The 15,190-nt window shown below is 41.7% G+C and overlaps 2 protein-coding genes across 2 annotated transcripts; one reads left to right on the forward strand and one right to left on the reverse strand.

Annotated features, from left to right (window-relative positions):
* Positions 1-360: 360 nt before the first annotated feature.
* Positions 361-2,970, forward strand: LOC104457075 (gibberellin receptor GID1B). The gene is made up of 2 exons (XM_010072020.2): positions 361-849; positions 1,454-2,970. The coding sequence occupies exons 1-2, from the start codon at positions 811-813 to the stop codon at positions 2,447-2,449; spliced, it is 1,035 nt and encodes a 344-aa protein (XP_010070322.1). The 5' UTR covers positions 361-810; the 3' UTR covers positions 2,450-2,970.
* A 3,468-nt stretch (positions 2,971-6,438) lies between these two features.
* LOC104457074 (pentatricopeptide repeat-containing protein At2g30780) lies at positions 6,439-10,809 on the reverse strand. The gene is made up of 3 exons (XM_010072019.3): positions 10,134-10,809; positions 8,666-9,899; positions 6,439-7,205 (listed from the first exon to the last, which is right to left on the reverse strand). The coding sequence occupies exons 1-2, from the start codon at positions 10,551-10,553 to the stop codon at positions 8,775-8,777; spliced, it is 1,545 nt and encodes a 514-aa protein (XP_010070321.2). The 5' UTR covers positions 10,554-10,809; the 3' UTR covers positions 6,439-7,205; positions 8,666-8,774.
* Between the last annotated feature and the right edge of the window lie 4,381 nt (positions 10,810-15,190).

The raw sequence follows: 15,190 nt of genomic DNA on the forward strand, positions 1-15,190 counted from the left end.
GTTTTTTTTTTTACCTTCTTAAAAGATACAATGCAAATCTATACCTCCATCAATATATATTATATACTAATAAAAAGGAGTGATTTAAATGAATAAACTCATCATCATCCCCAGTAAACCGGTCTTTACGTCATGTTACACTATTCATCCAAAGGGTGAAAAACAAAAATATTTCACAAAATATAATAATAAAATCAAATTGCTTATTTTTTTAATTATATAAAAAAGGAAATTGGGGGGTTCGAAGTAGGGCCCACGAAAAACAGATTAATTTGGCCGCCCCCTTTGTCGTCTCTTTCTCTCGTCCGTCCGTCCCTCTCTCTCTCTCTCTCTCTCTCTCCTCTGTACTTTCTTCTCTCTGTTATTAACCTCTCTCTCTCTCTCTCTCGATCTCTCCCCAAGCCATCCCCTTTCCTTGCCTCCTCGGCTCCCCTATTTTCCGCGACGAATTTTACCCACCCGCCAGCCACCCCTGCAGCTCTCCGTCTAGAGCCCCTCCCCTCCTCAAACCCCCCTCCCGAAAAACCCCAGGAGGGAAAGAAAACGTGCTCGCCCAACGCCTCTTTATAACTCTCGCTCGCCCCCTCACAGCACCGCAGTTTCACAGAGACAGAGACAGAGAGGGGCGGTGGAGTGTGTTGTTGGGCTTTTCTTGATTCGAGGGGCGTGTCGCTGCCAAAAGGGTCGTATTGCCATGGAGGCTCTTGCCGCCCTGCTCTGAGGTTTCTCGGATTCGTCCCTCTCGCGAGTTTGTCTTGCCTTTCTTGTTTTGCCTTTGGGGTAGGGGGGGAAATCGCCGGGGAGCTTGCCATGGCCGGCAGTGATGAAGTCAACGTCAACGAATCTAAGGTTTGCTCCTCCTCTTCAATTCTTTTTTTTTTTTTTTATAATCTTTTTCTTCTTTGGGCCCTCGATTGGTCAATTCGGTGGTCCTCTTGTGTTCTTCATTCTATCTGATGAATTTCTTCCTCTCTCAGCAACGGAAGTGGAGCTTTTCACTTTCTCCTCGCGCCTGTGCTGCTAATTTCTTCAATTAGATGTTAATTTTTGAAGTAACTGTTGTGGGTGTTTCCGAAATTTGAGTTCTTGGTGTGGATTCAAGCTGTGCGCGTCTGTTTTTTTCTTCCGTTTTCTTTCCTTTTTTGGGTGTGGGCAATTTCAGGGTTAGAATTCGATTTTGATTGGAGGGTAAGTGACGAGATGTTGTGTTTGTGCCTGGCCTCTTCTTCCTTGTCCTTTCTGTACTTCTCTCCTTTTCACATTCCCCCACTCCCCACTTTCAGCTCTGTCTTCTATTTCAGCAGGGTTTATGCAGCCGACAAATGGCGATTAACTGCGTAACATCTCTGTTGTCTGTGCTTGGTGTCATATGATTGAAATATGCAGAAAATTTGTAGACTTTAGAGGTCAATTTACATGAATCTGAATTGCCATCTCTCCTGAAAATCCGCAGAGCGTCGTCCCCCTCAACACTTACGTCCTGATCTCCAACTTCAAGCTAGCATACAATCTCCTCCGCCGCCCCGACGGGACCTTCAACCGCGAATTGGACGATTTCCTCGACCGGAAGGTCCCCGCCAACGCCATACCGGTCAACGGGGTCTTCTCCTTCGATCACGTCGACCGGACGACCGGGCTCCTCAACCGGGTCTATCTGGCCGCCCCTGAAAACGAGGCCCGCTGGGGGATCATCGACCTCGAGAAGCCCCTGAGCACCACCGAGGTCGTCCCGGTCATCATCTTTTTCCATGGAGGAAGCTTCACTCATTCCACCGCGAGCACCGCCATTTACGACACGCTGTGCCGGCGGTTCGTGAACATCTGCAAGGTCGCGGTGGTCTCTGTAAATTACCGGCGATCACCCGAATATCGGTACCCGTGTGCCTACGACGACGGGTGGGCGGCCCTCAAGTGGGTCAAGTCTAGGCCGTGGCTCCAGAGCGGGAAGGACTCGAAGGTCTATGTCTACTTGGCCGGAGATAGCTCGGGTGGCAATATCGTGCACCACGTAGCTGTGCAGGCGGCCGATGCCGGAGTCGAGGTCTTGGGAAACATCCTCCTCCATGCATTGTTCGGCGGCCAAAAGAGAACGGAATCGGAGATGAGATTGGACGGGAAGTACTTCGTCAGGGTCCCCGACCGCGATTGGTACTGGCGGGCTTTCCTCCCGGAAGGGGAAGACAGAGACCACCCGGCGTGTAACCCCTTCGGCCCGCGGGGCCGGAGCCTCGAGGGGCTCAAGTTTCCGAAGAGCCTCGTGGTGGTGGCGGGCCTGGATCTCCTCCAGGACTGGCAATTGGCATACGCAGAAGGGCTCGCCAAATACGGCCACGAGGTGAAGTTGCTGCACCTGAAGGAGGCGACGATCGGCTTCTACTTCTTGCCGAACAACGACCATTTCTATCGGCTCATGGAGGAGATAAACGAGTTTGTCCATTCTAACTGTTAATACGGCCGAAAAAAAATACATCACAGCAGCTTTGACATTTCAGACTTTGGTTATTCTTTCGCAGCGAAAAGGTGTGTAGAGTTATAGGGGTTGTGCAATATATTACTTACCCTTCTTTCTTTTTTCTCTTTCTTTTTCACCATTTTCTCGTGGCGGTTTGAGGATTCCGCTCAGTTTCCGTTCTCGCAAGAAGCTGACACTGATGTATACAATTCTGGGATGTGGCTCGAATGGATCGCTTTGGAAACTTCGGAACTCAGTGCTTGGGAATCGTTTCTGGACATCGAATGCGCGAATCGTCCTGGCCCGGTTCGGTTCGGGCCACAACTGGCTGGTCGAATCGCTGGATGTACAGCATTTGGTTAAGTCATGATTCTGTTCCCGAGTGAGAGGAGCATGTTGGTGTACTGTAATCACTGATCCAGAAAACAATCTCAGACTACTTTGATTCCACCATGCTGTGGAGTTGTATGTTATACTTGTGACCTAGAAATGAAAAGATATCTTTTTTTTTTGGTCTTCTCCTGCCTCTCAAATTTCTCTCACTGTGATTTTCCAATACTCGTTCAACAGTCTTGGGATTGTATTAGTTCTTGGACTGCAAGTTTTTGCTTGCATTTTGAGAAACGTCTCCTTCCAGATGCATCGCCAAAATCTCCCTGTTTCATGAAAAGGGTACCGTACGGAGGGAAATAGGAGTGTTGTTTTTCCTTTACTCAAATTAAAGGTTCAAACCTCAAAACACTTGTGTTGGCCGATAAGAAGCAAGCATAGGAAGAGGCTGGGTTCTTTATGATAGTACAAACTGCGGTGGGTCCTTTTTCTTGTGTGCTGAGATGAGACTTTAAGAATTTATCAGACATCTCACGACACTGTTCCTGTTAAGGATTGATGCCAACAGTGATAAAGCTACAAAAAAGCTCTGTTTTTTTCACTCGGTTTTTTCCCCCGTTGATCTCCTTAGATTCTGAGCAGGTGATGGCTAATCATGTTAATCAAATTGGAAAAATGAGAATTTCTGCCTGTCTCTGAGGGATTGTGGAGGAACAAACGAAGAGAACCAAGGTTCAAGATTCGATCAGGACGAGCACGACAGAAGGCAACAAGGCCAAAGACAAATTTGTCAAAAAGCAAAAAAAAAAAAAAAAAATCAAGATTTACCCCCACGAGCAAAAGTGGCTCTACGTGGGCGTCACTAGTGCCGTGGATCGAAGGAGATGTCGTGCGCGAGACGCCAACACTAATCTCCACGCGCACTGGCGCAAGTTTGAACCCTTCCGGCCCTACAATAATCAATCAATCCGATCCTTCCCGAAAGGGACACGTCTTGAGAAATCCCAATTCATGTTGGCTTCCCATCAAGGCCCAAAGAGAACTCAAATAAATTCGCCCCTCCCTCCCACCATTGGCTCCAAAGGAAGGAGGCCACCCAAACGGGAGCAGACTAATGGCAGAGTCGTCATCAGTCGAAGAGAGATTGGTGGCGCCAGGGGACTTTCCACGCCCCGTGGCGTGGCCGACCGTCCCAATCAATGCCCCCATTGCAAAGCAGAGGAGAGAGAGAGAGAGAGGGGCAAAAGAAAGAGGGAAATTCAAGAATTTCAGGGGCGAAAGGAACGGGGAAGGGAGGGAATGATTGGCCACGGGTCCTAATCATGGGATACATCACAATCTCTGTGCTGGGGAGGAGGAGGGAGGTGATTGATTTGATGAATCCTTTGTCAGTTTCCTAGTCGATTGCGTCCTGGAGTGGCCACCGGGGGGGTGCTTTTGGTTTGGGGTTTTTTATGGGTAATTGCCAAAATGAATTGAAAAGGCAGAGAAAGAGAGAAGGGGAGAGAAGGAACTTGGTGGCTCTTGGCTCCTTTCGTTTTGGGTGATGGGGAAACTCCCCTTTAACGAGTGGTTGGCGACTTTGTTTGTATTATAGATGGAGGGGACCACTTTGAAATCGAGGGCATAGACAGAGAGCCCCAAAAAAAAAAAAAAAAACAAAAAAACAAAAAAAGATGAAAATTTCATTGGCCCTTTTGTTTTCTCTTTTCTTTCCCCAACGTGGTTATCGTCTTAACGTTGTTTCGTGGGGGCATCATAAGTCGCAGGAACAGCTAAGCATGTTGGATGGAAACATAAAAGCTCCGTTCATTTCCCAAAAAAATTGATAATCTAAAAAATATATTTTTATAAATGATATAAACCATCGTTGTTAAAATAAATATTTTTTTAGACGGAAAATTTTACTTTGTGATTTTTTTCTGTTGAAAATTGTTGTGGTTGTTTTCATTGAATTGTGCACCTTAGTGATTCGGTTTCCTCCTAGAAAAAACTTCAAATTTTTAGAGAAGTCGTGGTCATTGGACTTATTCGACTGGGATACGACAAAATGATGTGCTTTGAATCTTAAATAGGGGTCATTGTCTAATATGGCTGCTTAGGACAAAAACGCTTTTAATAAAATGGGGGCAGCACCGCACTCACAATCACAAAGTCACGCTTATCATTAGTCTATTCAAAGGAGGAGAGGGGTAACAAGTTAACCTAAAAAGCAAAGCCATAAACCCCGTCTAGATTCCTCCATTTGATTAAAGTCATGTTTTTTGGCTTTTTCCCCCTTTTTTGCTTCGGCGATTTAGAGTGAAATTCGAAATTAATCTTCTAGACGGGTTAATTCACCCTCGTCAATCAAATTTATTGTGCGAAAGAAAATCATCCATGTCATCAATCAAATTTATTGTGTGAAAGAAAATCATCCATGTCAAGATTGAGAGATTCACGAGGATTATTTTTCTTATTGAGGCAAAAAATTTTCTTACCCAATTCCTGTAGTTGGGTAATTTTCTATATTTTCTTAGATGTCTGATGATATCGGGACATCGGTGACGTGAGGAAAGAAGAGGATGGGACAAAACTAAATCATGTTTTTGATGTGTAATTCCTTGTCGTCTCCCCAAACCACGACCGATAGGCTCCACGTTGCAATTGCTTTCAAGTCGGTGCAATCACTTTCAAGTTTCCTAATAAATCTTTTCTTGGAATTCTTTTCCAATATTTCTTACATTAATTCGATAATTATCAAATAATATATAACTTTTATTATTTACGTAGGTTAAACTGACAGGATCAGGGTACTGGCTATAATTTCATTCGACAACCGAAGAAACATTTAACTTTGTGTATCCGACAACAGTCGGTCGCTTAAAATACGAACAGAAGAAAGGAACCCTGGCCTGTCTTTTTGAGCAAAACTGATCTTCCGAGAACTGCGCAGTGGACTTGAGCTGTGGAAGTTATGCAAATCGAAACATACATGAGCCACATGCTCAGGAAGAGTAACAAAAATACTATATCCTCGCCCAATGCATGGAATCATGAGTTTCTCATTTCCTATCGACCGCATCGCTCGAACACTTCATGCAAGTCGGGCGGATCACATCCTGCGCTGAGTAAGTCCTAGGATGGAGATACACGTGGAACCGATGTGAAGGGCGATATGACACCCTGAGCTTTCTTTTGTTCTTGATTATTGAAGAAATGACCCGACTGAAGGTGAATGGAAAGCTTGACGCGGAACATGGCAGACAAATGAAAATTCACTGATTTGCTTGCTGGAGAAACACCCTAAAGTAAAACAACCTTCCTCATCTGATCAGCATCACAAGGGACCCGCTGAACCACAGATCAACTCAAATTCTAGCAACCCGATAAATGTGCCCGGCAGCTTGGCTCGGCCTCTCCCAGCTGGAAGCAGCTGCATTCATCCATCTCACTAATTCCAAGGAAAGATCGATGATAAGCACTCAAAACAATGACAGAACATGAACTAAGTAGATCTTTGATGATATGCATTAGTGAGATGTCAAGACTACAGTCAATTATAATTAGTGTCGAAAACAACTCACAAGACATAAAGATAGCGTGTCGACGCTTCAATACTACCAGAAGGCAGGAGAAGAGATACTGCATATGCTTCAATATTTATGCCCAAATTAGATAAATGAGTATTCAGCCATCCACCAGGTGTTATTTTCTCCTCTCGAAATGTCATACACAAGCTCTACATATGCGGACAGATGTACCGGCAGTATATTGCAAGCACAAAACCTGGGCAATTGCAAGAAATCCTGTGTACCACTTCTTTCAGTCACAACACCAATAACAGTACCCCAATTCATCCCCAAGGTCATTTCAGAAGATGCATGTCCCATATTGTACAAGAGATCTTAAAACACAAATGGTACAATGAACGTCAAAATTGGAACTCTTATTTCTGGGGTTGGCCCAAACCTTGGGTAAAATCCAAAATCCGCAGAAAAGAATAAGAGATCTTAAAACACAAAAGGGACAATAACTCTAAAAATTGAAACTCTTATTTTCTGGGGGTTGGCCCCACCCTTGGGTAAAATCCAAAAATCAGTTCGCTATGGCCTACTGATTAATCTGGCCAACTTCGTAGCAGATGAATCATTCACCAAAGTGCTCACGGTAAATGAAGTGCACAGATCCAATATACCATGCCCAAAGTCGCAGAGCTTATCATGCATCCCATTCCCAAGTGTTGCCGGTAAGCTCAGAGCTCCAAAAGAACTCAACACACTCTAGACAGATTGAATCATGAAATTGGTGAGAAAGAATACTGCTTGAAGTACCAGGTCGGATGGAATTATGCAAATGGCACATTTGCATTGCTAATCATGTTCATCTTCTACAAGTAAATAACACTTCCTTATCCAGGGACACGTATGAACAACAGCAATTCCTGCACAATCAAAGCAGCTAATGAATTGACTAAATGCATGAAAAAGGAAACCAGGCACTTAAAGCTACTCGTGTGACTTGAGAATGTATGACATGTCATATAGAGAAAATGCAAGTAACTGCAAAGGAATACAGAATTCTCCTTTCACAATGATTTAGAAGAGAAGGCCACTCCCTATCATGAACAATAGTAAAAACCATAAGGAATAAATCTAGTGAGATTGGTTAAGTAGATCTAGTGAAAAACGCAGATCATATTCAGTGGATAAGATGCATACATGCACCTTGACAAGTGGTACTATAGTAGGCATATCAGATTCAGTGGGTAGCTTCATAGCATTATTTTGTGTGAAATCAGCTTATAGATGCAACTATACAAATTAGCACTGATTAGCAGTGCTGTCACTTCCTCGGAAGATCTACCAGAAAATGCTACGTCATTGATTTTCACAATGTGTTCTGCAGAGAGTTCTGACTATTTCCTATATTCAAAGAAAGTATTCAGTGCAGATAGCAAGTGTTTCATAGTGAAAGGGACATTGAGACATCAAACAATTCTTTTTTCACTTTCAGAGTCTGGGGAACTCTAGCATAACTCTAGCACTATGAGAACATTTTGTTTCAGAAAAGTTGTCATTGTTCTTATTTATGGAGAATGATAATGGCAATAATTTTCAGGCTTCTTGGAAGCATGTTTAGGAGTGAAAAAGAATTTTCTAGATATAAACACTGTAAAATGCATAATTGTATTCCACCAGAATAGTAAGAGAAGCTTTTCTCTTGGTTTTCCAAACTCTAAAGTTCTCAATAAAAACAATGAAAAAAGTAAAAACCTTCTTTTCAATTAATAATTTAATCCTTTTTGAAAACAAATTTCCTCATTTTTGTCAATGTAATCGTTGTAAAAAATTTCCTAAAAGCATTTTCTAGATTGCTTTTATTCCATGACATTAGAATAGACAAAATCTGAAATTTCTGCAAACTAAAATGACCTGTGGCTCAAATTGGGTAGTGGGGTTTGATCTCAAATACGGTGAAGCATTTATCAGGTTTATCAGCTCACAAACAGAAAAGATTTGTTGCCTCCAATTCCATTTTCCATTTCATTGGGTCATTTGAAAGAAGAGAAGTAGAAGAGCTTTTGAACATGAAGAGAGGTCATATAATAAAAGACAAGAGATATCCACTTTATCAGTGACAGCTCCTTCTGTGCACAGTCCATTCTTTATCTTTTCAATATATTTTCCTGTAAATTGGTTTTCATTTGTGCATCACACTTCCCTCCTCCTTGGTACAATTTTACGTATTTACAAAGAAAATTCTATGACAAAGTCAGTATTAACTAAAACTTGTGAAACCTGCTTTTTAATCAGACAGTCACTAGCATGTCAACTGAATCATTGGCTGCATTGCTTAGTTGACAGTCAGTTTATGGAGCACCTGCGGAAATGAGATGCATACCTCATTCAGAACAATCAGCTGAATGGCCTTGTGCAAGCAGTTATTGATAATAACACTTAAACATTCGCATGTAACCACCCAGTACAAGAAGATGGAAGGAGGGGTTTTATTATGAAGAGACGGCATCATGAGGTACCCCATAACCATACTTGCACATCAGTCCTTTTATCTGCTCCGCCTTATCTTTTTTACCACTGGATATGTAGGCATAGTACATGATGATGAACGTTTTCTTTGTTAGATCGAAATTAAAACTGTTCATCTCATCAAGCACACTCTCCATTTCCGCCAACCGCTGCTGTGATCCATACATTACCATTTTACAATGATAAAGAGAACGGCAGATTCTCCACCCAGCACATTCTGCGCGCTTCACGAAGTTCACAAGCTTATCTAACGCATTACATCGGAAATAACTGCCCACTATAGCCCTCATCACACTTGCTGCATTTACAGAGGTTTTCTGCTCAAAGGCCTCATTGATTGAGTTTTCCATCTTGTCCAACCAATCCTCCTGTGCATAAACCTTGATCAGCAACACATTTAACCAAGGTCTATACCCATTTTCTGGAATGAGCCCTAGTAGCGTCTCAATTTTCCTAACTCTGTCCATGATAGAGCTCCTACAGTATGCACATATCATGGCTCTAATCAAAGCCACATCATTCTTATTGACATGGTCTTTTACCAACTCGTATGTCTCTTCCATCTTTTCCAAATTACCCGAGTGTGCATAACCACGAAGCATCAGCAAGTATGTACTTGTATTAGGCTTAACAGGACTTGCCTTCATAGTCTGAAAAGTTCTTTCCATATTGTCCCACATCCAAGCAGTCAAATACCCAGAAATTAGATTGTTATACGTGACAATATTGGGGGCAAGTTTTAAACACTCTACCTCCTGAAAAGCCGCCTCCATATGATCTATCAGCATTAAGCGCCCGAAAACAGAGATAAGAATATTATACGTAACTATCGAAGGACTACAGTCTGCATCCTTTTTCAACTCCTGGAAAAGCTTCTGGCACTTTCCCGCCAAGCCATTGTACATATAAGCACCCATCAATGCATTATAAGTAGAGTTCGCCTTCAATCTCTTACTAGTAGCTTCCGTAAATAGTTCCGTAGCTAGATCAACATCCTTAATTCTACCAGCAACCGTAATGCCTTTGACATACTCCTCGGATGTCATCGGAATACCGCGCTCCTGAAGTTTCCTCTTCCAAAAAAAGACCTACTTTCATTGAGACAAAAAAGAAAAAAGAAAAAAGAAGAAGGCATTATGCAGAGGTTCAGCTCACGATTAGTAAAGTTACAAATGCTTCTGTGGCTTTCCATACATCTTAACGGTACCAATGCAGGATGAGCTAAATCGAATCCAATCAACTACGCCCTACAGCCCTACAGCAACTCACTGACAACGGGACGCAAATGGAAAGGAAAACGAGCAAGCGGAATGTATCAGCACCTCTAGAGCTTGATGAGGCCAGGAGTCGAGCTGCTTCAGGAACTCAACAAACGCCAACCCATCGACGGAGTGGAGCAAGGGTTCGGCTTTCTCGTCCAAAACCCTAACGATCTCGTCCGGCCCGTCGAGCCGCGCCAGCTCGTCCCTCAGCTCCACAACCCTGGCCCGGACGCCTTCGCCGAGCGCCGCCCTGCTCTCCTCCGCCCGCGCGAACTTCTCGACGAAGAGCTCCATGATGTCCCTCATCACGGCCGGGCTCGGGCCGGCCGTGCCGCAGATTCCGCGGGAGGGCCCGTGGGCCGGCGACCTCGGGCGGGCGAGGAGGCGGGGCGGCCTCGGGGTCGTGGGGCTGCGAGGGGGTCGCCGGAGGCATAGCAGCTCGGAGTGGGCGGAGGCGGAGATCTTCCAGGCTCTCTTCATTGCGAGCGGCGAGGGGCGACTGAGAAAGGCGGCATCTTTGACTAGGGTTTTCGCGAGAGAGGGAGAGAGATTGGACTCGAATCGGAGGAAGTCCTGGGCCGAGATGGAGCTCCTTCGGGTCCAGCCACTCGTCGGCGAGGGACGGAGGGAGCGCCTGACTCTGCACCGGACGACGACGGCGATGCCGGCGAAGAAGAGCTGAAGAAGAAGCGGAAGATGAAGAAGAAGAAGAAGCAGCAGCTCGCGGTCGTCGGATGGTGGTCCCGAGGTGCGAGGTTTCTGTCGTGGTGGGCTGGGCTGGTCTAAATCCGTAGTTTTCTTTGTTTGGGCTTGGGCCTAATCACTGCTTTTTTCCGGTTCTTTAAAGCATATTTGGTAACGTTTCTGTTAAAAAATTATTTCAGGAAACATAAATAGAAAAAACTAACCACCCGCCGTGTGGCTCAGCTAGATAGGCACTAGACCTCCTTCTTCGAAGCTCCTATAACACAAGTTGTAGAAAGGCTAACCTGAGACTCTTGGTAACTTACCGGTGGCACGTGTGTGGTGGTTAGCACGTGTCGCTCCCAGTAGTTTATTTTCACTTAGGCCGTGGGGTTCCTTGGGTTACCAAAAAAAAAAAAAAAAACTATTTATATTTCAAGGACCAATTTTTGAATAAAAGAACGTGTTTGGTAGAATAAATAAAAAAACATAAACATATTTGATAAATTTGTATATTTTTTTTACTTCTTTTAAATCTTTTAAATTTTTATTTTCTTACCACCCGTGGTAGCGGTGTAGTTGGTTGAGCACTCGTTCTTTTCGTGAGAGGTCCAGTGTTCGACTCCCTGCGTCGTCTTCCTTGTTGTAAAGGAACCCATGACTTACCCGGTAGACAAGGGTGATAGTGACTTTACTTGCTCGGGGTTTACCTAGGTTTGGGTTGGTTACAAATATATACGGGGTTCCTAGGTTACCAAAAAAACAAATATTTTTTTTTTTTTTTTTTTTCTTCTTTTGGTTGGTCGCTTGCCGGCCATGCCGAGGGTTCCCTAAGTTACCAATATATATATATATATATTTTATTTTTCATTTTTCTTCCTTTTGGTTGGTCGCTTGCCTCGGCCATGGCCGGCAATCGACCGACGAGGGCCGGCGGCCTCACCTTGGCTAGGTGAGGCGAAGCCTCGCTTGTGGGCTAGGCCGGCTCGAGCTCACCCGGATCGGGCGAGACCGAACTCACCTAGCCAAGGCGAGGCCAAGCCTCGCCGAGGGTCGACGATGCTCCAGCGAGGTCGCCGGTCATGGTCGAGACCGGCAATCGGCCAAAGCAAAAAGAAGAAGAAAAAAGAGAAAAAAAGATGTTTCTCAGAATTGTTCCTGAGAACAAAAAACAAGTTTTTCTACTTCTTGTTTCTATTCCAAATCTATTTAGGGAACAAAAATATAGATTTTTGTTCTCGGGAACAAATGTGTAAACAAACGTGTTTTGTTCTATTTTTTTTGTTCTTGAGAACAAAAGAATAAAAATTTGTATTCCAAGGAACAGAAATAAATTTAAACAAACAGGGCCTTAGTCACTTTTTACCCATAACATTTCCCCACAAAATTTGAAAATGGTAAGAGCATTTCTATCTCAAAATTATGAGAAAAAAATTTATATACAATTTCAAGTATCAAAATTTATATATTAAGAATCTAAAGTAGACTTTAAAATATTTTGCGTTAAAATCTTTTTTCAAAGTATATGACGGGCAAGAGTTATGGATGGTAATTAATCGGAAGAAAAGTATATTCAAAACTAGCTCAATCCGACCGACGTCTAGGTTATTCTCATTTGTAATTTAAAGGAAAAACTTATTAGCTTGTATAAAGAATACAGCACTACACGGCACGATAGTAGATTAAATAATACGCCCGTGCATTTACCAACCGTAAAGATGGCAGATCAAACTATTAAGTTAAAAATGCTCCGGCTCAATATTATATTGAAATTTTTTGAAAAAAAAAATAACTCTGCTCTAGTTCATACCTCAAATTCACTTTCTCTTCAAAATTATTTGGATGACCAATGTTGCCTTCAAAGGATGTTCACACCCTTTTAGTTTTGGGGAAAAGATACATATGGTTATTAAACTTTTTCTTAGTGTGTAGTATCATCATTGGACTTTTAGTTTGTTTAATGCGGTCCCTAAACTATTAGTAAATATTCAATCTAGTTCCTAAACTATATGAACATGTTCAATACTATCCTTTTATTAACTTAAGTTAACAAAATTTGCTGATATGGCTTCTGATCTATTAAATTTGAATAATGAACAAATAAGAAGTTATACATGAGTTGTCTAAGTAAGGTATTCATCTCAAATAAAAGATATCATAATCCACGTAATCGAGTAGTGATTGACATATTAACGCTCTATTTTTTTCCATTTTCTAAAGCATATAGGTGAAAAGAATGACATGTTGGTTCATCATCTTTAAAAATCCAATTTGGCATATAATAATCTACAGTCATCATATGACGTCTGATTTGTTGTTTAAGAAAAAGGAAAAGCTGCATTAAATGTTTAGCAATAGTTCATGGGTCAATATTGAATCAATTAAAAGTTTATGGACAATATTGTGCATTGAATTAAAGTTTAGAGATCATTTACGTCATTTTCCCCTAGTTTTTGGAGAGCCGAGGCTATTAGGATTGGTCTTTAACCTTTATTGACTAGCCATAAAGTCCTACCATTAGCAATTTTGAATAAATCAGTCACCCATCGAAAAAACTAGCAAATAGCATCATAGTAACTAATAACATATAATAGGTAGGATTAATACATTGAAAAACCCTAAATTGATATACATGTGATAAATTTATCTTAAACTAATTTTTTGATTATAAATTAATTTGTTCAACCGTAAAAAATCTCAAATTGATATATTTGTGACAAATATACCCTCCATTAAATTGGATTAATATCCAAAAAATCATAAAAATTGTATAACCATGACAAATGGATAGTAAAATTTTAAACCGGTATACCAATCAATTGTCATGTGTCATTCAAATTAATAATTTGACAGTATAATAAGGGTAAGTTTATCACAATTGTACTAGTTTTGGGTAAATTTATCAAAGATATACCGGTTTGTGATTTTTGGTGATCAAAAAATTAATTGGGATAAATTTGTCATATGAGCACTAGTATGGAGTTTTTCAAAGTATTAATCCTAAAAGTTAACCAAAATGATGCCGGAGATGATTAGGATAGCATCAAAATTTAAAAAAGATTTACTCTCTAATTGGTTTAATATTCTAGAAACATAAAATTAGTAGAATCATGTCATTTTAATTCTTTAATTTAGCAAATTAAGTTATTTTCTTGATGCACTGCTGCTGCGTTGCATTTAATTAGGTAATTTCATCTCAAAAGGTATTTGCATTATATCGCGACTTTTTCGAAGTTTACATAAAGATGAGTTATCTAATTGTTACCTAGAAGATATAGAAAGGGATTCTAATTATGTACTCGTAAATATAGTTGAATTCTTGTTCGTAGAACACAATTGAGTAAATCAAGTTTCATACTTGGGAATCGGCTCTTGTTTTCTTTCTCTTTGTTTTCTCTCCATCCTTTTTGCTGAATTCCTAGAGTTCGTATGGGTAATAAAACCTGTAAAAACTCAAGAATGGGTGTCTAGTTGGGTACGAATGGTAATGTCAAAAGGATATGTCTTAATATGACATTGTATAATACTACTGCAAGTTTCAAGCTATATGAGACATACGTAATCATTGGGGTTTGCTCCATTGACCACCCTTCCAACATGGAAATGAAATGTGAGGGGTTCGAATCCCCACCTTCTCAAAGGATTGGGGTGGGGACGATTAAGTTTCAGGAGTGGGTTTCGACTCTCATGTCCTGTAAGGAGACAGGACAAAAGTCTGAGAATGAGTATTGGAGCATAAATAAAGTAAGATAAAAAAAAAAAAAAGACATACGTGTCTTTAGTACAAATTTGTGTTCCTTTAGCTTTTTTCGAAATATACAGGGTATAAATAAAGCAAAGGACCAAACTTTTTTTTTTTGTCATGAATAAAATTCTCATTGAAAGTAACCACTGTCTTGATGGTCGCGATGGTTTGGGCTCTCTTTCCCTCACGAAGGGGAGGAGTTCGAATCCCCTCACGGTCGCTTGAGGTCTTAAGTGTGACGTCGGGATGGTGGGTCCTCCACTAGCGTCACTCTAGGGTTTACTTGGCTACAGGCTGTACGAGGTTCCTTGTGTATCAAAAAAAAAAAAAAAAAATTCTCATTGAAAGTAGGGTTGCACAATTAAGGCTACGCATGACAACGCTTTTGGCTGGTGAATAGCTTTTTTTTTTTTTTTTTTTCAAAAATAGTTATTTTCTATTTCTATTCCGAGGAACAATTTCGAGTAAAAGAACCCGTTTGGTAATTACATAAATTTCTACTCTTGGAATAAAAAAAATAGAAATGCGTTTGATAACGTAATAGTTTCTTTTTTGCATTTATTCATTTTTTATTTTATTTTTGCTCACAGTGCAGGCGGCCGGCCGTTGGACACCGGACGCCGGCGACAAACGGCGGCGACGGCGGGCGGCCGACGGTGGATGGTGGCTCCGGGCGGTTGAAAGTGAC

This window comes from Eucalyptus grandis, chromosome 8 (genome assembly GCF_016545825.1).
Source record: "Eucalyptus grandis isolate ANBG69807.140 chromosome 8, ASM1654582v1, whole genome shotgun sequence".
Classification (NCBI taxonomy): Eukaryota; Viridiplantae; Streptophyta; class Magnoliopsida; order Myrtales; family Myrtaceae; genus Eucalyptus; species Eucalyptus grandis.

Coding starts and splice junctions, on each gene's coding strand:
- LOC104457075 (XM_010072020.2), top strand. CDS start 811: ATGGCCGGCAGTGATGAAGTCAACGTCAACGAATCTAAG. Junction 850..1,453: donor TCAACGTCAACGAATCTAAG/GTTTGCTCCTCC, acceptor GAAAATCCGCAG/AGCGTCGTCCCCCTCAACAC.
- LOC104457074 (XM_010072019.3), bottom strand. CDS start 10,553: ATGAAGAGAGCCTGGAAGATCTCCGCCTCCGCCCACTCCGAGCTGCTA. Junction 9,900..10,133: donor GGCCTCATCAAGCTCTAGAG/GTGCTGATACAT, acceptor CAATGAAAGTAG/GTCTTTTTTTGGAAGAGGAA.